This window comes from Eulemur rufifrons, chromosome 16 (assembly GCF_041146395.1).
Source record: "Eulemur rufifrons isolate Redbay chromosome 16, OSU_ERuf_1, whole genome shotgun sequence".
Taxonomy (NCBI): domain Eukaryota; kingdom Metazoa; phylum Chordata; class Mammalia; order Primates; family Lemuridae; genus Eulemur; species Eulemur rufifrons.
In genome coordinates, this window is record NC_090998.1 from 3,102,363 (window position 1) to 3,128,593 (window position 26,231).

The 26,231-nt window shown below is 53.0% G+C and overlaps 1 protein-coding gene across 1 annotated transcript in view; it reads right to left on the bottom strand.

The window, feature by feature from the left end:
* Nucleotides 1-462: 462 nt before the first annotated feature.
* Nucleotides 463-26,231, bottom strand: part of MICAL3 (microtubule associated monooxygenase, calponin and LIM domain containing 3) — a 185,428-nt gene continuing 159,659 nt past the window's right edge. Inside the window, exons 27-32 of the mRNA XM_069490679.1 lie at nt 25,840-25,934; nt 19,270-19,380; nt 18,366-18,459; nt 2,466-2,565; nt 2,240-2,313; nt 463-1,845 (exon numbers count right to left, since the gene is read on the bottom strand). Of these exons, the coding sequence (XP_069346780.1) occupies nt 1,661-1,845; nt 2,240-2,313; nt 2,466-2,565; nt 18,366-18,459; nt 19,270-19,380; nt 25,840-25,934 (659 nt within the window). The 3' untranslated portion in view covers nt 463-1,660. The remainder of the gene's footprint in view (nt 1,846-2,239; nt 2,314-2,465; nt 2,566-18,365; nt 18,460-19,269; nt 19,381-25,839; nt 25,935-26,231) is intronic.

Genomic DNA, 26,231 nt, shown 5'->3' on the forward strand with positions numbered 1-26,231 from the left:
CTGAACTGTGAGAAACGAACAGTTTGGCCCTAGAGCTAGCATCACCTCTTACTGCCCGTGAAGGTCCTGGCACAGGGGAGGTTCCCGTCACCCTTGGGAACGGAGGGCTGGAGTCTGCTTGTGAGAGACCAGCCTAAGTCCCAATACCTGCTGCAGCGAATGCATTTTTGTCTGGCTGGGTCTTCAGTGGGGCAGAGGGAATTCTCATCAGCCACGTGGATGACAAGGTCCCACCCTGTACTGTCTTGGCCAGCCAGGTAGAGGGCTCACCCCGAAACTTTAACATACGTGCCGAGGAAGGCGAAACCCTGGCACCAACACAGACAAAATGGGTTCTGCAGAGCCAGGATTCCAACAGGGAGGGGCAAGAGCGGCAGCTCCGCCTTTGGCTCGGCCCCGGACAGCGCTGGAAACGCATCTCGACAAGCGGGTGGCTCTTGCGGCAAGGCCAGGGCCCCGGTGAGAGCACAGCACCAGGCAGAGGAGGGCTAGACACAGTTCCAGGAGGGGACAGAAAGCTGTGAGCAGGAACCTCGTGAGGGTCCCGGGCTGCTCCGTGGTGCCAGCCAGGCCAGTAACACGAGGAAGAAGGCTAATAAATAGGTGCACGTGACAAACACCTGGTCACTCGGTCAGTTCTGGACCAGGTTGTGCCAGAGGCAGCAAAGGCCTCGCTGTCACTCCTGCCCAGGTGCCAGGTGATCAGTGTCTCTAGTACAGATATAAAAATGAAGTTGTTCCTTTTCAAGTATTAAAAAAATAAGTTAATTGACAAAAAGGGTCCAAAGCGGCTGAGCATCTTGCCAGGTCAACTTCATTTCAGTGTGCAAACACAGGAAAAATGCCCAGGAGAAAGGTCATCCCCTTCCTGGACGTACAGCACTGACCAGTGACAACGCCTGTCTGTAACCGGGGGCTTGGATGCAAGGCCTCGCCCTGACCCCCAAAGTCAGTATTTTCCAGTGTCAAAATGGTTGTGAACTGAAAGCAAAACGTAGCAACCCCAGGCCACAGCCAGAGAGAGGCCCGGGGCGTTGGCCACACGCGGTCCAGTGTGTGGGGTCGGGCTGGGGAGCAGACCCTCTGCCGACTCCTCGCTGGCATAACAAGCTCCAGAGCCTGCCCGCCCCTCTGTCCCATGCGATGCTGGGGGGCACCGCCCCGAATGGCCACTGCCCCTCTCCCAGGTCTCGACTCACATCTTGCTTTTGTGGGGTGCATTTTTCGTTTCTTTGGTGGTGCTTCAGGGAGCATGAGGACGGCTGCCCTCCCGCCCCGCGGAGGGGCGCTCTGCGGCGGCTGTGGTTCCGACAGACAGGGAGCAGCTTCCTTCTCTCACCAAACGTGGAGAGAGGGAGCACCAGCCGGCGCGTCCCCAGGGAGTGTGTGGGGTCCCCCACTCCTACGTCATACGCGACATGCTCCTCTCTCCCGAGCGGGAAGTCTCTTCGGAGGAGGTGGGGTCACCTTGGACGATCCTCGTCACCTGGGGTTCCCTGCAGCACATGAGACTTGACCCCCCTTTCAAGAGGCACACGGGCATCTGGGTGCAAACTCCACGGCGGTGCCAGGCCTTCTCGGGTCTCGGATCCGGGTGGTTTGGAGACCACAGCCCGGTCAGGTGGATGCCAACAGACCAACGGCGAGCGTGGGTGGGAGCTCAGGACCAGTTCAGGCTGAAGCCCTTGGACAGCATGGCGGCCTCCAGGTCCTTGTCCTCCTCTTTCTCCCGGAGCCGCTGCTCCTCCAGCAGGGCCACCAGGGAGTCTCTCTGCTCCACCACCTCCAGCATCTCGTTGAGGATCTTCTTCTCCTCTGACAACTCCTCCTCGGTCTTCAGGTGATCTGGGGAGCAGCCGAAGACATCAGGCGTGAGGGCCCTGGAGGCGGGAGCCACACGGGCTTCCACGTGCACCACAGCCCTCCCGCTCACCTCCCACGGCACCCCTCCCGCTCACCTCCCACGGCACCCCTCCCGCTCACCTCCCACGGCACCCCTCCCGCTCACCTCCCACGGCACCCCTCCCGCTCACCTCCCACGGCCATCCCTCCCGCTCACCTCCCACGGCCACCCCTCCCGCTCACCTCCCACGGCCATCCGCTCCCGCTCACCTCCCACGGCCACCCCTCCCGCTCACCTCCCACGGCACCCCTCCCGCTCACCTCCCACGGCACCCCTCCCGCTCACCTCCCACGGCACCCCTCCCGCTCACCTCCCACGGCACCCCCTCCCGCTCACCTTCCACGGCCATCCGCTCCCGGAGCTCCTGCTGCAGTCGGCTCTGCCGGTCTTCCAGTTCCAGCTCCCGGGCACTGAGGTTGCGGGGCAGGGAAGGAAACAAGCAACAATGACTTGGGGACCACCCCCCTTACCCCACTAAATTAGGAAGGGCCAGTATGTCTGCTGGCATAGGCATGGGGCCGACGTCCCCCCGTGCTGGGTCCCCTGGCCTAAGGCCACTCACAAGATCATCAGCTCAGACTCGTAGCGCACCATGGCGTTCTTTTCTTGCACCAGCCTGAACCACTCCTGCATCAGCTTGGGGTCATCCTTCTTGCCCATGCCTGCCAAGAGAGAGCGTGTGTCGGCTGCATGGAGTGTCTCCTTAGGTCTACCCCGGCCCTCAGGAATCGTCACACTGGGGCAAATGTGCAAAGAGAGCCGAGCAAGATGCTGCCGGAACACTCCCAAGCCAGGTCCAAAGTTTGCCTACAGCCATGGCGGGGGCAGAGAATGACAGGCCCCAGCACACGCTCCCCGGGTCTGGCGCAGCCTACGCTTCCATCTGTCCCCGGCCCTGCCGTGCCCATCAGTGGCCTCGGCCGGTGGTGACTCCTCCCTCCTGGGAGCTTGTTTTTACCTCTCCTGCTCAATGGTTCTCTTTCGGTATGCCTTAAATGCTTTGCCCTCTCTTTTTTGTTTCCTTCAGTTAATATTTATCTGGCACTTGCTGTGTACTAGGTCTCCTTGTGGAAATCAGTCTAATAAATGAAGCAAATGTGGATTTATAAACTGTATCTTGCTCCCATTTTAAGTTATGCTCATTTAGCCCACTTCTTTCCTGGGGTACTGCCCTTCTCTGGGGCCACTACTACACCGTTTCTTTGGATCCTGACACGAAGACACCTCTGCTTCACTTGTGGCCTAGCAAGCTTCCTGGCACTGTCCCACCCCATGCTCGGGGGCCGTGCAGCACACCCCAGGACGACTAGCAGGTTTCTCACCAACAGCAGAGAAACAGCAGCAGACCCTAGAGACTGAAGTAGGCGGCCGTGCCTTGCTCTGACCCAGTCCAACAGCAGTGTCTGGGCTGCCTGCCGACTAGCTCAGGTGCCCTGAACCAACACACAGCTGACATCTAAGTCTCCACCAGGAGTGGCCTGACCCGCTGGGCTTAGCTGTAGCAGGAGGGTGGAATGAACTCTCCAAGGGATCAAAGCACCCAAGGAGGAAACGAACTCCTTTTCCTTGGAGTACAAAGAAGCTCGTGGCAAAAGTGTGGTCCTGCCTAAAAGACAGACTATGTCCGTGGTTCTCCAATATTTTTGAATTACAAACTGTTTTGAGAATCTCATGAAAGCTAGGGACTTTCTTCCTAGAAAAGTGCTTATGAGCACACGCCAAACAACTTCAGACAGAATCCCACGCTGCTCGCAGGCTTCCTGAGTCCAGCCATGGGCCTCAGGTTAAGAGGCACTGGACTGGGAAGTCTCTCAACATCCCTTCCACTGTCTGAGTTGCTTGCGGGGGACGCTGCAGCCCTGCTAAGACAAGCCCAGGGGCGCAGGGAGTGCGTCCTCGGGAGGGACTCTCAGGATCAAGCTCCCTCCTCACTATGGACAAATCTCTTTCTGTGGCGCTGTCTGCTTGACTCACACGAGGCCTAAGCCACTTAGCCTTCACCCGGTGGCCACACTCTGGGGAGGAGAAATGCATGGCGCTCGCACAAGCAGGGTTAGTGCCTGTGCCCCGGTGCCCGCAGCTTTGCTCCCACGGGGAGCCCTGCTCTGAAGGACGGAATGGACGCCCCCACCTGCCCAGCCTGCTGCTGTGGAGTGCTGCCCGCACGCCAGGGGCCAGAGCTCTCCTCACCCAGCCCAATAGACTTGGTTCTTGGCTTTCAAACCAGCCTGCAGCTCAGTTCCATGCATTCCTTCCGGAGCCTCTCTGCACAGTGTGCCCACGTGGCCATGGAAGATGGAGCCCAGGCATGCAAGCTGCCCAGCGCGGCACGCCGCAGCAACACCGGGAAGGCTCTCCCTCCTGCCCGCCTCCCCACGTGTAGAGACGAAAATTCCCCCAGGAGACATGTGAACAGTGCTCTGGAGCCACAGGGGAGCTCACGCCCAGCTGATGAGCAGGGCTGCGGTGGCGGGTGAGAGTCGGGTGTGAGGTGTGGAGGGCAGGGAAGAGGTTAGCAGGGTTAGTCAGGGCCACACCCCCCCCCCACATGCCTTTTCCACGACAATCTTATCACCACAACAGACTTCAAATCAGACAAACTTAAAAAACAAAACAAAACAAAAAACCACACTCAGCAAGACACAAGGTAGAGAAGTTTGCTTTTAGTGGTTGTTTTGGAGAAGAATTGAAGGGTACCTGTGTAGACCAGTCTTTGTAAGGACAGTATTCCTTGACTCTGCTGATTCAAACAGCTGCCACACAGGTGGGAGGCTCCTCACCTGTGTTCCTGGCCCCTCTGCCTGATGGATTTGAGACTTAAAGTCCCCAGCCATGAACGGCTGGGCAATACTGCAGAAGTCCTGTTGCAGCCTTGAAAGGCTGGGACCTAGGGGTGCTCTGGCTTCACTCTGTGTCCCGGCCCTCCCCTTAGACAGTCAAAGGGATACTGTGCCTTGTACGAAACTGCCACATACTCATGACATTTTGCAACAGGGCTATCAAGGGTCAGAGAGAGAGTTGGAGTTTGGCTCCCTGTTTGACTAACGCTGCTACGGCCCCTCCGAGGCAGTGGGGATGAGGGTGGTGAGTTACGTTACCTTCCTGGACACAGCAAGGGCAGAAGGAGAGAGGTCTACGCCGTGGAGTCCCGCCACTGGGCTCAACTTCAAAAAGGACCAAACAAGGGAGAGGAGGAGGAAACGGAGAAAGACAAAATAGGAAGAGGAAAAAGAGGAGGAGGAATTTGGAAGTGGAGAGGGACAGGGAGAAGGTGAAATAAAAAACAAGCAGAGGACAAAAAGCATAAGAAGTGAGAAAGGAACAACAGCAGGAAAAGAAAAAAAATACAAGAAATGGAGAAGCAGAAACAAGGGAAACAAAGTCTACAAATGAATTAAGTCCTTTTTTCAGCACAGAAACTGAGCAAGAGCAGGCCCAGGCGCCAGGCGGCAGCCACTGGCGGGCGCAGGCTGGGAAGGGCGCCCATCCTGCTGCCTCTGTTCCTTGGGGGCGGGAAGAGTGGCATCCAGGAATTACCACACAGTGGCTTTTTGGTCTTGGGTCCTAGGCTCCCTCCTCAAAGATGCCCGAAGCCCCTGGAGAGGGCTGCCTGCCTCTATGGGACAGACTGCTCCAGGTGTTTAAGTGACAACCTGGGGTCACTACCCAGACCTAGGAGGAACATTCTCTCACCATAGGCCTACGTGCTGGAGGTAGAACCAGCCTCGATAAGTCTACGGGGCAAGAGGGGGCGGCCGCGGTCAGGCCGCCACGCCCCCAGGAGGGAATCCTGAGCCCGTGGAGGCAGCACCTGTCCCCGTGATGGGCCTGCAGGGCTCTGACTTCTGCAGTGCTTCCAATTCCGAGCCAGGACGATTCGGGGGAAATGTACACACATACAGGTGACTTCCACCAGTCCCTGTCACTATCCCCGGACCCCCATGTGCAGGGAGAGCCAAGCCGCCTTCTTCTGGCCCTGCCATCTCTGTGGAGGGGTCCAATGCCGCCCTGGGATGGCTGTCACACTTTGGACTGTGAGACCAAAAGGGGGTGAGCTGACAGGACGCACCAAAAACTTACAGGAATGATGCTGGTGAGGGGGGCGGACGGGGAACTGAGAGAGACAGTGTGCAGAGACATCTCTAGGACCTGGGATCTGACGGCTACTCAAGGACGAGGGAGAGGAGGTAGCAAGGGACCATCACAGAACCACAGGAGCACACACGGGGGACGGGGCCTTGGGCCTGCAAGGGGCTCAGCGTGTGGTCTACAAGAACACGGTTTAAGAAATAACCTTGCTTTAGTCAACAGAGGGGCCAGACAAACTGTTGGCTGAGAGGCCTCCTGCCGCGCAGCTAAATAAACACAGGTACATGTCCTCTCTTTTTTAAAGACCCTCAGGTTTCTGCATGTGCTTTGTGCACAGTGAATCTCATACACTTCCAGACCAAAGCCAGAGACAGTCTGTGTGTGTGTGTGCGTGTGTGAGAGGGAGAGAGACAGAGAGACGCTGATCCTCCAGGGTCCTAGGTAGACCAGCTGATGCGTGGGGACGAGGGAGAAGGGCTTCTTTCCTAAAAAGTTTGCTCAGCCTCACAGCTAACCTACAGTCCACCTTCCTGGTTTCAAGGTGTAGTGTCACTGTTGAGGCTGAGAGCCCCTGGGCGGACCCCACCAAACACAACGTCACTGAACAGCCTGCTGCTTCCCGGGACTCTCATGACGCGTGAAGAGGCCGCAGCCCGGAGGGAAGAGTGTCCATATTCGGCAGCAAGGGACAATGCCGGGCCACACAACCAAGCAGTATCTGGAACGAAGCAGCAGGCACCTGCACGTGTAGATTAAAGAATGTGTTTCTGCTTTCTGCACATCACAAAATACAGCTTTTAGCTCCTTTTACGTAGACCACATCCTCATACACCCTTTCCAACAGAGGACAATATGAGATAACAGAATATTGAGAACAGAAATTAGGAAATGAAATTAGAAAAAGGATACATCAGGTAAAGCAAGTGTTTAAAAAGAAAAGAAAAAGGTGTCCCAGACAACGGGCAGAAGGCAGACCGTGAGAGGCCAGAAGAACATGCCTCGGGAGGGGTCGGGTGAGCCGACAGCGTGAGCGGTTCCTACTTTCTTCTTTAGACTTTCCTGTATGCTCCAAGACTTCCATAATGAATGCATATTACTTTTACAATCAGAAAAAACACCCAATGAATAGTATTTTCAAAAGAAGAAATGGGAGGGAAAACCCATTCAAACCAGGGGAGTTCCACCCCAGACTACCACCTGCCGAGAGCAGGCAGGGCCCGGGCGCTGCTTTGGATGGTGATTTCTTTGCCTTTTATGGAGATGTGAGAAATAGATCATTTGGTTCACAGGTTCTAAGGACAAAGGTATCGGCAAGCTTATGGCAAATAGAAGTCTTTTGGTTTTTTTACTATCAGGGTAACAGGTTTCCCTCTCTTGCTCACAGTTCTATCTGTCACCTCTCAAACCACTCCTGCCTCCTCTGGGCTCCGGCCATCACTTCCCAGCTCCCCAGGGCTCGGTCCAGGGTGGAGCTTTCACCAGCGGGTCTTCACTCTCATCCGCGGACCTCTCTGCCGCCCGCCTCCAACACGGCAAGCTTTCCAGGCCCACCTTCCGCCTTGGCAATGAGCTAGATCTCCCCTCTGAAGCAGCACTGCCTTTTGAAATGTGACCCCACAAGCAGCTCTTTAGAGCCCACTTGTTGACACCTGGGGGCAGGTGAGGCGTGTCACTGAATCTTGAAAAGCAGAATGCCATCAGACAGCACAGCCTGCTTCACCCTTTTCCAGTGTGGTGCATGAGTCAGCGTGGGCGGCGCACTCTGGTTTCCAAGCGCTCTCCACATGCGGTTCCACCTGGCCTCACGCTGGCCACCTGGACAGGCCCTAGGTCTCCATTTTCAATGAGGGGTCTAAGGCTCAAAGGAGTTAAGTGAGGCAGAGCCTGGACTAGAACCCAAATCTTCCTTTCCTACTCTGAACTAAGAGCCTGCTCTCTTTAAAGGGCCAACACAGGCCCGGCGTGGTGGCTCACGCCTGTAATCCTAGCACTCTGGGAGGCCGAGGTGGGTGGATCGCTCGAGGTCAGGAGTTCAAGACCAGCCTGAGCAAGAGTGAGACCCTGTCTCTACTAAAAATAGAAAGAAATTAGCTGAACAACTAAAATATATAGAAAAAGTTAGCCGAGCATGGTGGCACATGCCTGTAGTCCCAGCTACTTGGGAGGCTGAGGCAGGAGGATTGCTTGAGCCCAGGAGTTTGAGGTTGCTGTGAGCTAGGCTGACGCCACAGCACTCTAGTCTGGGCAACAGAGTGAGACTCTGTCTCAAAAAAAAAAAAAAAAAGGCCAACACAGGCTCTAAGCAAATCTAACAAATGGTGGCTACTCAAAGCAGCTCAAAGAGCCACACAGCTCCCCGTGGACGGGAGGTACGCCATCCCTTCCTACCCCATCTCCGAAGAGGCTCGGAAAGGATAAGAAACCTGGCCACGGAGGCCGTGAAGGCAGGGCCTGAATCCAGGTCTCACCTTCCTCAGTTGGGGGTGCCCCCACACTACCACCTGGCCCTGACCAGGTGGGGCACAAGGGCTGCCAGGCTGGGAGACAGGGTGGACCATTCTGTGGCAAGTCCCCCTTCTTAGAACTTGTTCTTTCTATATTTCTGCCTTCTCCCTGCTTTCTCATAAAGGCCCTGCACAAGACCCCAACACACTGCAGCTTCCCCTCCCACCCTGTCAACGAACCAAACGAAATGTTCAGATACCTGGAGAAAACAAACGCACAAACCCTGAAGATACTGAGCTTGGACAGTCATCTGAAATGCAGACAAAACCTACTTCAGTCCTTTTGGTATTCACAATCCCAAAAGCCCTAGCCCTGCGCCTGAGAGGTAGAGAAGGGTTTGTGCCTTTCTCACAAGGAGAAGTGAGGATGTGATCACAAAGCCCAAAGGGGCCAGGTCAAAGGCCTAGCTCTGTCCACAGCCCGATGACCACAGGCACAGCGTGTGCTGGGATGGGAGTCAGCTGAGGCCCTGAATTTCCAATTCCATCCTTCAATTCCGCTGGGTCATATTTAAGCCACTGGCTTCTACACTGGTGTTAATATCAAGAACAATTAGAAGTTCCTTGTAAGGATCAGGGGCTTATTTTAAGGACAATGTGAGAGACGAATAATCTATATGAGAAACGTTTACTGAGCCCTCTGATGCACCAGGCCCGGGGCCAGCCATGCAGAAGGCCCGTTTTCATTAAGAGCCAAAGCAGGAAAGAATTTCTCATTGGAAGCAAAGGTAAGGGCAGTTGCAAAAGGAAAGCAAATTGTTGGGCCATTCTCAAAGATTCTTGCACAAAAAGAAAGGGACGGCCAGGGAGCTGGTCTGGAGCTGTGCTCTAGCCCAGGGGCTCTGCCTCGCCTCAGGCTCCATCTCTGCTCACTGCACTGGCTCCCAGCTCCCCCTTGTTGGACAAAGGCGTCATTACCACAGGCTGACAGCTGGAGAGGTCTCTACAGCCAGTGCCTGGTAGGCCATGGGCACGGCCTGCCAAGTAGAAATCTATATCCCAGAATTCCCAGCCTGGAATGTTGCATTTCCCCAGGAAAGTGGTTAGGTCTTGGGGTGTCACTAGCCCAGTATTGTATACAGAGACATGATGGGGAAAATGGCTTTTCATGAGCTGAGCCACCATTTATAACTGCATTTCCACATGAAAATACAGAATTCCAAATCAGCTTGAGAACATTATAGAGTGTCACCCTTTCAAAAGCTGGAGATTGGCCCCAAAGGTCTTCCCTTTTGATACACTGCAGCCTCTTTCATGCATAAACATCTGTAAAGCACCCAGGGTTAGTTTACTTCCCCTTTACGCTTTTCGAACATCCTGCACGTACAAAGAGATTCTTTTGGGTTTTGACTTCCTTTTGGCCTCTGAACAGCACATTTGTAGGTGTCGGCGCCAGGAAAGAGACACGTTCATTTCTCAGGAACATTTCGAGGTTCCACTTTCCTGCCACTCTGGGCCAGCCCTGTGCTGAGGTGGACTCACTTCGTACACTTGTTTTTGGCCGTAGTGCCACTATACTTACTGGTAAGTGACCCAGCACTGGAGCAATATCTTTTCATAAAATTCCTGCTGCCGACACTACAGAGTTTTTGTTCCCCTTTTCCAGGGGCATTACCTGTCACGCCCATGCTCAATCGACCAGACTAAACTTGCAGAAGGCCAAGCGCCCAGGGAGGGGAGACTTTCTTGGTGGTGGTCTGAGAAATGGGGCTTTCATTGATTTTCTGCTCTGTCTTGGGCAGGGTATGTGCTCTAAAGCAGTGCCAACACCATGCCCCTGGCAGCCTTTGCACTGCAAGGCTGAGGTCCAGCCCAAAACCTGGGGGCAATGACAAACACTGCGGCCTCGCCAGGGATTCAAGTTGGCTGGTCTGCGATGTTGTGGAGAGGTAAGCAGGCATCGTGATAGTCAGGTTGGTCCGGCAGGCCCAGGCTACCATGCACACGACAGGGCAAGGAGATGTCCGGTGCTATAAAAACTAGTGTAGCATGAATCTCCAGATGGGGAGGAAATGAAGGCAACCCCCCAAAATGCATGTAAGAATGTAAGAACTGAGATCCAAAACGCACACACACACGCTGGGAAACCCCAAGGGTTCCAAAGTTCCTAGACAAAGCAGAGCCAGGCTAACACTCAGACTGAGCAGGCAAACCAAGACTCTACCAACATCAAATTAAGGGAAGCAAACGGAACGAGAGGGCAGTCACTCAGAGGTGGGGAAGGGGCCGGCTGGGGTAGCCCCCCTGCACCCCCCACCCCCATCTCACCAGCAACGGTGAAGGACTGCTTTCCAGTCCTCTTTCCATTTCCAAACCTTTCACATTCTTTAAATATCCCTTTTAGACATATGAATCAAGAGGTGAGGTCTACAAAACTAGAAATTACATATGTTTTTAATCTGAAGTTTTTCGGAAGGGATGTGGTTGGTTTGCCCTACAGATTTCCAGTCATCTCTCTGTCCCACTGCGACAGAAGCGTGCTGGGCTGCGCTGAGCCTGTTCAGTGCGCCAGGGAAGAAGAGGGAAAGGGAATGGCTACTTAGGGACCCTTCCTCCCTGGCCCAAGGGTTACTTTGTGTCCTTTAATGTTTTCTTGCAAAAGCACAAGGTCAAGCCACGTGAGGAAGGGAAATCGTTCTCTCTGCTCTGGCTCAGAGAGACTTTTGAAATAGGGAGTGACGGGAAGAGCCCACTAAAGTCACACAGTGTGACAGGCAGAGCTCAGGGCAGGGGTCAGGCACCCGGATTCCTCTGAGCAGCAGATGGAAATCCCGACACCCCACCTGCTGCCTGGAACTCTGTCTCACCCCCTGGAGAAATAGGATCTGGGCTGCGGCTCGGAAATGGGGCTTCCGTGGGGCCTTTTGGGGATGCAAGAACAGAGGAGCAACCAGGTCACATACTTCATACCCTTCCTAAGGGTAATTTCTCCCCCAAGTAATATTACCAAGTGCTCCACAAATGAAACACCAGCACAAACAGAAAAGGGCCCTAATCCTGGCATCTATGTCTTCTGCCTTGGGCTTGAAGAGAACAGGGCCTGGAGACCCTTTTTCTGCTGCCTGAAGTACACAAGTGACTCCTTCCAGAACAGTGTTCCTTTCATGCTCTCTTGGTCGGCGGTGGCAGCAGCCTTTCTATGGTGAGCAGAGCCCACAAGAGAAGTCTAAATTTTACATAAAAATCATAATGGGCTGGCAGAAGGGGAAGTGAGGGGTTGAGGAGAACCATCTTCAAGAGGTGGTCAGGGTGGGGTGCCTTAGAGTTCAGAAGGCACACTGGGTTTCTTTTTTATATTTATTTCATTTCCTCCTAGAATTTATTGGGATTCTAAATCCAAATTTATTGGGAGTCCAGGGATGTAGAAGTGAAAACTGCTTGCTACCTTTTCTCACTTGCACAAGGGGGATAACGAAGACAAACGAGACGGACAGGAGATGATCAGTGCGGCAGATGATCTGGGGCTGGGAGGGAGGGGCGAATACGCCTGCGGAGAAATGAGCTTTGACAGCTCCTTCCAGGAGATTCTGAATTTTAAAAAACCTTTCATACATTGAGATTCACTTAGAACCCACACAGATGTTCCCTGTCAGGAGGAGGCAGGAGGGTGTTAGGCAGGGAACGGGGTCTGTTAATTGGAATGGAAGCATCAGCCCTTTTACAGCACCTGTGGCTGTGGTGTGGAGTCCCCTGAGCACAGCAGGAGCTCCGGGACACTGATGGAGTCTCTGGAAGCCGTGGGAGCCCAGGATCAAAGAGCACAGAGAGCAGAGACAGCAACGATCCCCCTCTCCAAGGAGGCCAAGAGCCCCCCCCACCAATGCTGGAGCTACTGTCTTACAGTAGGAATCACAGCTTTGGTTTTAAATGAATGGGCCAATAAGTGACTCTCTTAAAAGAACAGGGTTGGGATAAAAAAAAACGAGAGAGTTATCCTTGCCTGCTTTTCTGTTTTAAAATACTTCTAGGCATGCAGCTTTCAAGGGGCGAGGAAAAGGAAAAGGTCACACTGCCCGACCAAGGTACAGGGACACCAAGAAGGTGCCAGAGTCCCCTCTACTTAACCTAAGTGTCAACTGTTTGGCATTCCTCTTGACACAATGGCAGCTTTCCAGGAGGAAAACTGCCCAAAGTCTAGAAACAAGGCTCATGGATCAGTCAATTCTCTGAGCTAACACAAATAGTGAGCTTAGTACAGCAAGATGTCAAATATATGGAATTCCTTTAAGCTAGAGGTTCTCCCCCTTTAGGGGGCATCAGAATCAGCTGGAAGGTCTGTTAAAACACAGATGACCAGGCCTCCCCTCCAGAGTTTCTGATTCAGAAGGTCTGGGGTGGGAGGCTGAGAATTTGCATTTCTTTTTTGAATCTTGGTCATATTTATTAGAAAGTTAGAGAAGGAACTGTTACCATTACTCATCCAAAGTGGTACAGAATCCAACAGAGGCATTCTGACTGTTCCCACTGTCTAAGTGGCCCAGAATATCACTGGCAAGAGAATCTGCATTTCTAACAAGTTCCCAGGTAATGTGGCTGGTCCAGGGACCACACTTTGAGAACCACTGCCTTAAGCTTTTCCTGTCTTCATTGAAAAGAAGTACAAAATCAGTCTCAGGGCAAAAAAGGAAGGACATCACTATAGGCATCTGTCAACCTGGCCTCAAGTTTGGTGAATTTGGGCAGAAATCACAACAGTGAAGCCTTTCCCTTGGACTTGGCTCCTCTGGGGGAAATCTGAGCACTCTAATGAAAACAGTGGAGGCTGAGTTCCTCAAATGTTTGCTTCCTAGGCTTGGCTGGTGGTGAGCTTCCTAGTGGACGTGGTACCTACTAGTTGTGAGGGATGAAATTCAGGGCAACGCCATGTTGGAGTGTGTGTGTGTTGCTGTCACACAACAAACAATATTGGGGGACCAGGATGCAGATGCAAGGTTGATGAGGTGGGGTAGGTGAAGTTTTGTTGTAAAAAATTAAAATAACCCCAGGCGTCAGAAGCCAGCTCAGATCCTCCTCTGGAGTGCGTATGGGCAATGGAGAGATCTGGCACACTGCTCCATTCTGAGCTGGAAAAGGGTCTGTGCTTTTGCCATCGGTTATCAGGTGGATTTCTCCTTGTTTTTGTGAGCAAGGACTGGGAAGAGCAGGTGGGGAGAGGGTGTCAGCAGGTTAGTGTCAGTGACAGACGCTGCTATACATACCACCCAGATGCAAGTCGATGAGGTCACTGTAATAAGACTCTCCCCAATAGTCTACAACAAGGAATTGGTGAAGAGAGAGTTATTCAATCAGATAACCCTCCTGTCCCCACACCCAAAGCATGAAGCATAAGAAACACGGTGATACAGAAGAAGGCAAGGAGGAACAGCCGGCAAGCCCGCGTCTCCGTAGCTGCACTGTGTTCCGTGTGCACACACGTGCTACATCTGCACTCCTTGTGGTGGGGGGAGGGGCAAATTCACTAAAAACCACTGGTGATGGAGTTAATAGCCATTATCAACATGATTCCTGTTTATACCTCGGATCAGTTGTTGGAGACGCCAACCCAGCTGGAACTCAACCTTATCTAATTAAGAAGATTTAAGAAAGTTCAAGGGCAGATCAGTGCTACTTACTTCCTTAGTTTTTAAATATTAGAAGCCCCAGACTGAGGGGCTAGAGGCAAGCCGGGAACATCCTACAAAGGCTCTGCAAGGATGCCAGTCCTTAGGTTTAAGTGCAGTCAGAGCTCTCCCAAGAATTCACGGGTGACCCCACTGGTGAAAATATCAAACTCCTTGCAGAATCACTTTTGCTGAATGGGTCTGAGACGAAGGAGATCCTGTTTCCTCTGAGGTTTGGGCCCCCAGCTTCAGCCAGGCTTCTCTTTAAAAGTGGGAGAAGAGTTGTGGCTTACGCAGAGTTCCTCCCCTGACTACTTGCCTGAAGGCTCGTGGGTGTCAGGTTCTCCCCATGTATGAGATGCAAAGACTGGGCGCTGCAAGGGGCTGGCGGTCCTCAGCTCCCCAGAACCATACAGAGACGCAGAGCACAGCAACATTCAACTGCTACTGAGCTACCCTTCCCCCAAACCTCGTACTCTGAATGCAGATCCTGGCAGCCCTTTGTTCTACCTGGTCTCCCCTTTAAGAACAAGCACGTTAGACAGCAGGATGCAATCCTGCAATGGCTTTTCAACTCCTGCCCAAGGCTGATCCAGTGGTTTTAAGTTTGAATCAGGATCCCAGAGGAAAAAAAAAGCTTCCCAGGTGCCCCAGGACCAGAAATGGCATAAGTCTTGGTCTTGCCGTTTGGGTTCTGCCCAAAGGCTTGGAAGCTAATCCTCGCGGCCTGGATACACATAAACCTTAGACAAACTGAGACGAATGGGGTGGCAGGTCTGCAGCAGATCTCTTCTCTGGAAGGGAAGCTTGGCTAACAAAGTCTGACGCCCTCAGACAGCGACGGAAGCTGGAGACCATCAGGTGAGACAGAATGGCAGGTTCTGGCCAGCTCAGTACCGCCCCCAGGGAAGGGGTTCCACTGTTGGAAGACTCCAGATTATCATGCTTAGCTGAGGCTGCCTTCTTCAGGGCGCAGCCAGGTGCAAGGAGACAATGGAGCGGAACGGAGCGCAGAAGCAGGAGAGACAGGAGCGGCCAGTGTGCACACACGAGCGCCAAAGATGGTATCTGCCAAGCAGGAGCAGGGCCACGGGGAATTCTGACATTGGACCGGCCTTGGAAGTGACGTATTCACGTAAGAGGAAAATAATATATTTGAAAGTATATTCTTATGGTAGGAGTCACTATATCCTCAGAATCTCTCAAATGTATCTTGGGGAAATATCCCTACAGAGCTACCATGGCCCATCTGTAAAAGCAGAGAAGGATGCCTTTGGATTGAGATATTTTGGGGAAGACTTACCTAAAGGAAGGAATTTGGACTAGAACAGTGGTTTTCAAACCTCTGTGGAACCCTAGGGTTCTCCAAAAGGCATTCCAGGGGTCTCCCAAATACCTGATTTACAAATACTTTTAACTCTTTTAAAAGACTTAAAATAAATCACCTTTAAATGTTTTACATGCCAACTTTTAACCCACTGAGGACTGTCAACACATTAATTTGTGCTGCCAGGTAAACTCACTTTTGTGGGGCCCTCAGGACCAAGTTCTCCTGCTCTCTGTGTGCAAGTATCTGAACTCCCTATAAATGCATTAGCGAACGGGAAGCTTTACTTACTTACGTTCTGGCCTGCGAGTGTATTGCTCGCGTGCCAGCGTGCGGGGAGCACTGGGGAGAGCTCGGCGACAGGCCCACCCCTCAGGCGTTCCTGTCAGCGAGGTCCTTCAGGTGGGTAACACATTATGTGACAATGTCATAGCATAGTTGGGTTTTTCTGTTTATGTTTGGGAACTTTCTATCTGAAGATTTGCTCTTTATAAGGAATGTGAAGTGCTATTAGATTTCTTAAGATTCAACTATGAAAAAAAATGCTATTGCTCCATTTTTAAGCTTTTAGCATCTATATCATTTAAATTACAGATATCCTGAGATTTCTAAGTGAGCTATTAAAAAAACCCTGTTACCACTGGTTGAACTACAGTCCAGCTCTGTATAAGGGGGTACTCCACACCGTACCCCAACTGGATGCTGAGGCTCTCTCCTGTCACCCGTTTTCAAATTTGTGTTTATTAACATTTTGGAGTAATTCCTTTTGATTTTAAACTTGAACTCATAATCTTATAAAAAATTCTGCTGCTAAAAAACAAGTTTGAAAACCACTGACTTAGATGAAATTTGAGTTGTATATCTGAACAAGTAGGAGGAAGAATTTTGGCAAAATCATACACCAATCTTCAATAGTATATAATTTCTGGCCCATTGGCAGAAGCTTCAATGACACAGGCTGTTACAGAAGTATTGAAGTATTGTTTCAGACTCAAACTGCATGGCAGCCAGCAGGTGCTCGACGGGACCCACCTGAACCTCAGAACCTAGTGAGGGAGAGCAGGGGAGGAGCATCTTCCATCCTGGAGGATGCTGACTATGAAACGTAGATGCATACACTGTGGAGCTATTCTCACTATGTGCTGAGAGATCTATCTATCGCTTTCCATGTTGGCAGAAGTGATTTGTGGAGAAGGGTACGAAGGAATGATGGTGGGCCCAGGCTCCCTCCTGGTATCTTCTGCAAGAAGAGGAAAGCCACGAGGGCAGAGCTGTGGCCAGGGTGTAGCCGGGCACGGGCATCGCTAGTGGGTCGGGGCTAGCTCCCTCTAGGACAGGTGTAATCGAGGAGACTGGGTCAGAGAATGCAGGGCGGGGGAGGGGGACCCACAGGACGGTGGAGGACACCCCAGGCTCACTGGGCAGCCTGGCTCCCTTTGAGGTGAACCTGAATCTCCATTCCTTGCCAGTGCTTGCCTCGCAGGAACACATCCCAGTCTTTTTGGCTTACTGGATGCTAAGTGGTTTGCATTTCCTTTGGCGGCCTGGGCTTCAAGCATTAAGTCCAACATCAGGTGAGGCACAAAACCAAGAATATCCACATTCTGAACATTTTTCTCCCCCATCCCATCTCTTCACCTGAAGGTCACTGCTGAGTCGATCGATAAGCTGCACTTTCCAGGCCTTAAAGGGCCTGGAAAAGGAGACCTAGTCTGTGTCTGACTCCCTTAACTCCCCATGAACTTCAGTCCTGCAGAACCACAGGGACTCATCTTGACACCAGGCACACACCACGAGGTCAGCCCATCCGTCAGTTTTCGAGCAAGATCAGATGGTGGCTGCTGATCCTGGTCTTGGTGGCCTCTTCCCAGTTCTTCCATTTCACAGACAGCCTGCCTGCCAGGAGAGGTGCCACCAGCTCCCCTCTGCCACACCAGAATGAGGGGTGATAAGAGGTCACTGCCTTTCTTTATCTCTAGCCTCACGATTTGAATGCTGAATCTGTGGCTCCCGAGCTCTCTTTATAAAGAGATGGAGGTTTCCCCATCCAGAGACTAGACCGGGACTCGTGGATGCTTACGGAAGCAGAGAACAGTCACTCCACGCCTGGGGCTGGAGTTTCGGTTAGTGCTGGCCCAGTGGTTTCAAGGTTCTGGGCTTCCTGGGCCTTTGGGACCACAGATGACTCCTGGGCCTTTGGGACCACAGATGACACTCTCTTGCTTTCTCTGTGCCCAACTGTGCTGACCCCACACCCACTGGTTCCGTGGGTGGCAGAGTGAGTATGACTGCACCCCACACTTGAGCTCCTCCCTGCCAGGAACAGCAGCCTGTCACGGTCCCCCGAGCCTCTCCAGACCTGCTCTGAGTGACTGGCCTGCACTCGACACAACCTGGGTGACCCCTGGGAAATCTGTGTGTGCCAAGGGCAGCCACATGGCCCCAGCAGGCGAAGGTGAGGGCTCTGTGGGGCTGTGTCCTCGGGCGCTCTGTCCAGCAAGGGCAGAAAGGGCCCAGGGACCTAAAGACAGGAGGTGGGGACCTGCCCGGTGCAGTTCTGTGATGGCTCCTTGCAGTGTAATCTCCCTCGTTCCCAGTTATTTTCTCCCAGAGAAAACAGTGGGGTGGGAAAGTGGCAGTGAAGGAGGCCCAGCACTTGCCACCAGCAGATACCGGGGACTGAGACTCCACTCTACGGGGACATGGCAAGCCATGAGAGGGGCTGAGCAGCAGGTCTGGGCATTCGGGGCCATTCCAGACACAGGCGCTTTTCTTTTCTTTTGCTATTTTAGTAGCCCCAAATCTCAGTGATGAATGGACCCAGAAAATCCTTTTGGCAAAGGAGCTGAATTCCAGATGAGGTGATGCAGAGCTAGCCTACCACAGTGGGGGAGAGGGCTCTCCCCCAGGAGCAAAGCTCCGCACAGAGGGGCGGGCAGTACCTGCTTCGCCGCGGAGCGCCTTCTCCACGGCAACCCCTCTCTCCTCCAGCTGCCGCTGCCTCTCCTCCACCTGCTCCAGCTGCCGCTGGATGATCTGCCGACAAACAGAACGCGTGAGCTCCCAGCTTTGTCTTTTCTCTAGATTTCAAGAGGAAAACTAACGGTCCAATCACGAAGAGGGAGAAACACAAATGATGTCACAGCTCTGGAAAAGGCTCCAGTCTGTGGGCACACTGCTCGGAAGTGTGTGTGGAGACCCCGTGCACAGGGACTCTGGCCTTGTCACTTGTGCAGACTCCAGGCCCCAGGCCGCTGTCAGTCGGCGCCAAGGCCTGTAGGTAAAGCGGTGGCCAGCCGCGCCTGGGGCAGGGCAAGGAGAAGAAGTGGACATACTCTGCAGGAAGGAGCTAGGTACTGTGACCTCAGGCCTTCCTGGGGTGCTGGAAGAGGCTCCTGGAAGACTACAGTGGAAATCCTGCCTTTACAAGTTAAAAATTAAAAAGAAATGACCTGTGTAGCCTGCAGACAGAGACTACTGACTGGGAGAAGAGCTCGGACCCCCCACGGAATCCCAGGCCCACCAGAGGTTGTGAGGCCACAAACTGACATTGACAACAGTTCTTAGAATTGAACCAGTGGACTTTACCATGGTTACTCCAGACAGAGGAATTTGGGAAACTCAAAGCCACTCCCCTTTATACCAACAGTTCCACAAAGGTGGGGCCTCTGTTGTTGCCTCAAGCCAAAGGCATTCTGGGCCTGTCACCTCAGATGACAAGGATGCCCATGTACCTCTGCTCTGCCTTCTTGGCCTGCCTTTGCCATGGAGGAGGCCCAGATAGGAAGGAGCTGCCACGAGATGTTTCCGTTTGCATGTCTCGTGGTCCCACCCTCTGCGTTTTACCTGGGCTCGATGTAGCCGCTTAAGTTCCTCTTGTTTGGCCTGTCTCCGGGCTGCCTTTTGCACCCGCCGGGTCAGCTTGGCATTCAGTTCCTCCTCCGTGTAGGTTCTTGGCTGGAGAGAACAAGAGATCTCCCCTCAGTCAGGTGCACGCACAGCTGAGCTAGGTCTGGGCAGCAGGGGCACCGGGAGGGCTGTCCCCAAAGTTGGAGCTGGTCCCCTGGCAGGTAGAGTGCCAGCAGGGCAGGGGATGCCAAGAGACAAGGGCACGGGGCCTGCAGACCCCCAGCCTGCAGCAGCCCTCAATGCCACAGGGCACAACTACAGATCCACAAGGTGAGACATTTTCCCTCTGTGACAGGGATAGGAGGCCGTGTGGGGACTGACTGTTAGCAAGTTAAAACAGCAAAGGGACATATGCTCCTTTATCACTGAGATCACCTGTTTCCTGAATAAGGATGTCTGCTCTTTTTAAGACTTTGTGGGGGTAAAAATATTGGTAAAATGTTTCCCCAAACCTCCTGCTTCTCGAAGGCTTACAGGGGAAGGAAAAAGAGAAAAATCAGGATTCTTTTATTTTCTTGCTTGGTATCAAAAGCCACTTTCCTCAGATGAGCGGTATTCATGAGCTCCTTTTAATAAGTGACACCCAACATAGAGAAAACAGGGATGCCTCACTTTTAAGTCTGGTGAACCCCAAACTAATACAGTCTGAAGAAGGACTACGGAGGTCTCCGTAGACTCTGGGGTCTGCAGAGGCAACAGTCTGCCACTGAGCAGAAGAGGACGCAGCCTGCCCAGGGCTGTCATGCCCAGCAGCATCAAGAGTCGAGCAGACAATGGCCCAAACCTGGTGCCGCTCGACTGACGGGACTGCCTGCGTCTGCCTGCCAACCCGGGCAAGAAGGGCTCAGGGGACTGCCAGATGCCCTGAACAAACAGAGCAACCACAGACAGGCCAGCGTTGGGGGTTTGCCTTTATTCACAAGACCCTCTTTACTGCCTCTAAGGCAACTAAACAAGGACACTTTTATAGACTTTAAAGGAGACAAATTCAACTCAGGGGTATAGACTCCTAATCTTTACTCTGAGAGCTCACATGATCGAGGGGCCACTGAATAGGCAGTCCTTACGGATCCTTGGCGGTGTTCCAGTGCCCTGAGCAACTCCCCTTGCCCTTCCCAGAGCTAAGCATGGTGGACTGTCCCTCTCTGGGGTGCCCCGTCCACAGGGGCAGCCCTGTCCCCCACCCGGGCACCTGGAGCAAAATGACCACATGCACTCCAGCCAGAGAACAGGTATCTCATCCACCTTCTCTCCCATGACACAGCTAAAGAAAGTCCTGCTGCCAACGACGGCTGTGCCCCATGCATGGATGAACACGGTTAGTGAGGACGTGGCTGGGGCCAGGGCAGGGCTGCTCGGTGGTTAATCACAGACACGCATGCAACAGTGACCAGCCAGTGGGAATGAGACACTACCTTTGATGCATATGATCTCCTGAATGCCAAGGCGTGTGGTACATAAATCGACTTTTAAGGGGATGGCAACGGAAAACAAAACAGAATGGTAATAATAATAATGAGTAAAAAATTAAAAATAGAACACAGAAACGGAGCAAAATCAGTTAGAAGTTTAACACACACACACAAGACTGAAAACACACCATTATTTTCCACAGCGTCACACAGGGCTGCCTGAGGAAGATCCTAGTGGCAGTGTCTGGGTGAACCCCAGCTGTGAGGAAGGCCAGGGTTCCCTTTTCCACTCACTGAGTCAAAACAGCTTCTTCCTCACCACCCCAAACCTTCTCGTCTCTATCTCCCGGGTGTGTAAGTCAGGACTGTTCACACATGGGTCATGCACACCATTTCTCCTTGACTGACCCATTTGCTCATGGAAGCTTAGACCTTCCTGCTGACTGGGGGCGGCTGGAGGTTCCGGCTGTCAGAGACAGATCCAGACACACAGCAAAACTAGCATCGAATTGAACATCGTCTCCTGAGAGACTCTCTTGCAGTGTTCCTGACTGGGACCACGGGTGTTATCCCTTGATTGTACGCAGGAAAAGGAACTGTTATTCACAAAAAGTATTTTTCAGGCCAGGCGCAGTGGCTCACGCCTATAATCCTAACACTCTGGGAGGCCGAGGCGGGTGGATCGTTTGACCTCAGGCGTTCGAGACCAGCCTGAGCAAGAGCGAGACCCCGTCTCTACTAAAAATATATATAGAAAAAATTAGCTGGGGATGGTGGCGCATGCCTGTAGCCCCAGCTACTTGGGAGGCTGAGGCAGGAGGATCGCTTGAGCCCAGGAATTTGAGGTTATTGTGAACTAGGCTGACGCCACGGCACTCCAGCCCAGACAACAGAGTGAGACTCTGTCTCAAAAAAAAAAAAAAAAGTATTTTTCAGACAGTAACATGAACCTCTTCTCACCCCACTAAACCTTGAGCAGAGCTGCTCCCAGAGCCGAGGCAAGTTACATTTGCTCTTCAGGTCTTCACATTAAATGACTAAAGGGAAATAAAGGAGTGAGAGAAAGCGGTGGTTTGAGCTCCCAAAGGCCCACAGGACAGGGAGGTCCTGAGAGCTCCAGGATGGCCGCAACCCTGGCCGCCCTTGCTGCTTCTCCGGGCAGTGGGGCCAACCTAGGGGGACTACATTTCACAAGCACATTGGACTGGAGAAGGATAAGTCTGCCTCCTTCAAAGCTGAGCATGTCTGTCCTGCCTCAGGCTGACCATCTCTCTCTCATACCAGAGTGAGAGGAAGAATATCATCATTAGAACAAGACGGTTAGAAAAAGGAAAAAGGGCCAGGCGCGGTGGCTCATGCCTATAATCCCAACACTTTGGGAGACTGAGGTGGGAGGATCGTTTGTGCCCAGGAGTTAGAGACCAGCCTGGACAACACAATGAGACTCTGTCTCTACAAAAATTTATGAGTATTGACAATGAAATGTTAAAGAAGAAAAAAAAAATTAAAAATTTGCTGGGTGTGGTGGCATGGACCTGTAGTCCCAGCTACTCAGGAGGCTGAGGCAGGAGGATCGCATGAGCCCAGGAGTTGGAGGCTGCAGTGAGCTACTGCACTCCAACCTGAGCAATAGAGGGAGACCCTGTCTCAAACAAAAAAAAAAAAAAAAAAAGAAAGAAAGAAAGAGAGAGTAATGGTTTTTCTAAGCAGCATGTGAAAAACTCCACAGGAACTATTAATACATTAACTACGACCTAAGGAACAGCATTAGCATCTTTACCTGTGGCTGATGTCAAAATTAAAGGGGGTAGAGGCCACGGCTGCCTTCTCCACAATTTACCCATTTCTGGGGCTGGCACCAGCTTGGCAGAGGTGGTGACCAGACGACAGATCACGACACATCTGCAGTGGGCCCAAGAGCAGAAGGTCAGGACAGTAGCTGAGTGGGGCCTCCAGGGAGCCAGAGTCACAGTGCCCAAGGAGCAGCTGAGTTAATTGTATTTTAAGTCAGGTTGAAGCAAAGAAAAGAAGGAAATGAGAGTTCTCTCTCTTATTGGTAGGGCCACAGGTGATTTTTAAAAATCTGCATTATCGTTTCTATAATGAACATTTTAAATAAAAATAGAAGTTATCCTGAGTGGGTTTTTTTCCCCTAACAAAACAAAACCCAGGCACTTGTCTCACAGCAGCCTGACTTGGGGCGGGGTTTGTGACACAGAGGAGCCATCTCCTCCGTTCATGCCGCCACAGCAGGCCACGCCACGGCCGGGCGCTGTCAGCCAGCGGCCGCCCCTCGAGGCAGGTCCAATCCCATTCTCACTGCAGGGCCCCTGTTCCCACACTTCTTATTCGGAAACGTTTCAAACCTACAGAAAAGCTGAAAGAGGGAGACAATGAACACCCACATACCCTTCACCTATATTTGCCTAACATTGATCACATGCTTCATATATGTACAAATGTTTGCAATCTGGCCACATAACCTTTTTTCCTGAATCATTTGTGGACATCACGATCCTCCATCCCTAAAAATTTTAGCATGTACTTCATAAGAAAGACGTTTTCCTACATAATTACCTTTATCACTTGCAAGGAACTTAACATTGATCTAATAATGTTGCATATTTATACTTATACAGTCCATGATCAAATCTCCTTAATTTTTCTAAAAATGTCCTTCATAGTTTTTTTTTTTTTTGAGACAGAGTCTCACTCTGTTGCCCGGGCTAGAGTGAGTGCCGTGGCGTCAGTCTAGCTCACAGCAACCTCAAACTCCTGGGCTTAAGCGATCCTACTGCCTCAGCCTCCCGAGTAGCTGGGACTACAGGCATGCACCACCATGCCCGGCTAATTTTTTGTATATATATATTTTAGTTGTCCATATAATTTCTTTCTATTTTTAGTAGAGACGGGGTCTCACTCTTGCTCAGGCTGGTCTCGAACTCCTGACCTCGAGCGATCCACCCGCCTCGGCCTCCCAGAGTGCTAGGATTACAGGCCGGGCGCGTGAGCCACCGCGCCCAGCCAAGAGACAAATTCTTATTCTGTCACCAAGGTTAGCAGCCTTGAACTCCTGGGCTCAAGTGATCCTCCTGCCTTAGCCTCCCGAGTAGCTGGGACTACAGGAGCACACCCCCATGGTAATTTTTAAATTTTTTGTAGAGCTAAGGGTCTTAGCTATATTGCCCAGGCTGGCCTTGAACTCCTGGCCTCAAGTGATCCTCTTGCCTTGGTTTCCCAAAGCGCTAGGATCATAGGCGAGAGCCACCACACCCAGCCTTTTCTGGCTGTTTTTGTTTTGGTTTGTTTTCCTGCTTTAATGTCCAAGTCTTGAAAATGCACAGTGCTCTGCTCTTGCTCAGGCCAACCCCCCACCACGGTGGAGTCAGGTTAGCTGTTTCTGAGGTTAGTCATCTCCTCGGCTCAGCTTTGGCTTTGATATTTCCTGTGTAACCCCCAGCAAACAGCTTTGCATCTGTGTGCACACTGGGAGCACAAGGTCTCCAAGGCCTCTCTGGCTCTAGGCTTCTACGACTGGGGTCCGTGACTGCTCAGGTAGACAGGGGAAGGAGAGCTCCTCGCTCTTCACACCTGCGGGACCCTGGGAGAGACCGCCTGAGACAACAGCCTTGGCACAGCCGGCTCCGGCAGCTGCTGCAAAGCATCCTGCAGGTGTTTCATTAATGGAGACAAAGTAGAGACACCTGCACGCAACAGCAGCCATAGGTGGAAGTTTCTGACCAACGTGACACAACTGGCCGAATGTCCCCACCATGGTGACCACTGAGGCAAAGGGAATCTTGGACCACATTCTCCCTTCTTCCCTGACGCTCGCGGGACCCCCTAAAGCAGCACCTCCCCCCAGTGTTGGGATGTGTCTAGGGGATGCACACACAAATCCAGAAGCAACTCTCAGGCCAGTGCCGAAGCTTCTGCCTGGGAAGGCTCACAGCAGGCGCACGCAACTCCGCCCCTGAGGGAGAGCGCAGACTCCCAGACCTTTACTCAGCACTGGCTGGCTCTAGGCATCCTTCCAGCACAGTGGACAAAGCGCTGCATGGCCAGGGGAGACCAATGCATCAAGGAGATGAGAAATAGTGACCTGCTTTCTCCAGTTTGCTCAGTTACTTAAAGAGGAACTGATCGGGCCGGGAGGAGGAAACTGGACTGGGCTGCAGCCCCTTCCCCAGCCAGGCCCGTGCGGGGGCTCAGGTCCCCCATGGCGCTCCCTGGCTGGCCTACTGGCCAACAGTTCAGGCTTCCCCGGAAGTCAAAGGGGTGGGTGGCCTCCAGTCCAGGCCCCGAGAAGCCTATAAAGAAGGTGCGTGATGCTCTGGGGACACTCTTCATTCAAAATCAGAGGTAGAAGGAGCCGCGCCTTCACCTTGGCCAGGACGGCGAGCCCGAGCCCCGGACTGGAGAGCGGAGGTGGGGCGGGATGGCTGCACCTGCCCTGCCGAGCTGCCCAGGCCTGCGGGTTTCAGTTCTCATCCTGGCACTGTCTCTCGGTCCTCTCCCTCCTCCAACTGCCCCGGACCCAGACGAAGCTCCAGGAGCCCTTCGGAAATCACAAGACTGAACAGGCACCCGAGGGTGGCCCACGATGAGGAAGCTCCACACTGAGACTTGCTCCTCAGGGGCGGGGCGGCCACCGCTCCTCCTGAGCCCTGAGCAGCCAGACGGCCAGGCCGGGCCCAGCACACACCCTGCTCGGGGTCCGGGACCAGGTCTTTAGGAACAGAAAGTCCTCCCGCTAACAAGCCGCCGAGCAGCGGCGTGGCCAGGAGCACCGCTCAGCGCCTGCCTCAGCCCCCCGCTCCCTTTCTCCTCCCCGTCCCCACCCGGAGCACCGGCAGCCCTTCCCTCGCCACTCTAGCGCATGGCGGATGCCACGTGCCATGTGGGATTTCTGAGAGAAAAAAGAACCAACGGACAACACCAGGCTGCTTCCCAAAGGTGAAGAGACGCTCTAAGCACAGAACGCCCCTGCTGTTCTTCACAAGAACTCTTGCCAGGGAGGAAGCACAAGCCCCAGCTGCTCACTTAAAAAGCCCACGAGAAGACCCCCTTTCTGTCTGTTCCTGGGACCACACACCTCTCGCTTGGACTTCTGGGAGGCCCTCTCGAGGATGTCGTCGCTGGAGAGGTCCGAGTCCTCCGAGAAACTCAGCTGGCGCCGGAGCTGCAGCTCTGTGGGAGGGGAGGGGAGGCCCGGTGAGGACAGTGGCCGGCCCACGGCACGCGCAGCCTGGCAGATGAGGTGGAGAGTTGATTTCTTTTTAGTTTAAGTGATTCTTCTTCCATACCAGGGCGGGGGACAGGAGCTAGGAAGCTGGCCCTTGTCAGGATGGAGGCAGAGCCCGCACTTGCCCGCCCACTCCCCCTGGCAGGCACCCCCCACGCTCCCCGGGGTCGTGTGACTTCAGGAAGAGCACAAACCTTCGAAGTCTCCCTTACCCAGTTCCAAGGTGTAGAATTATTTAATGA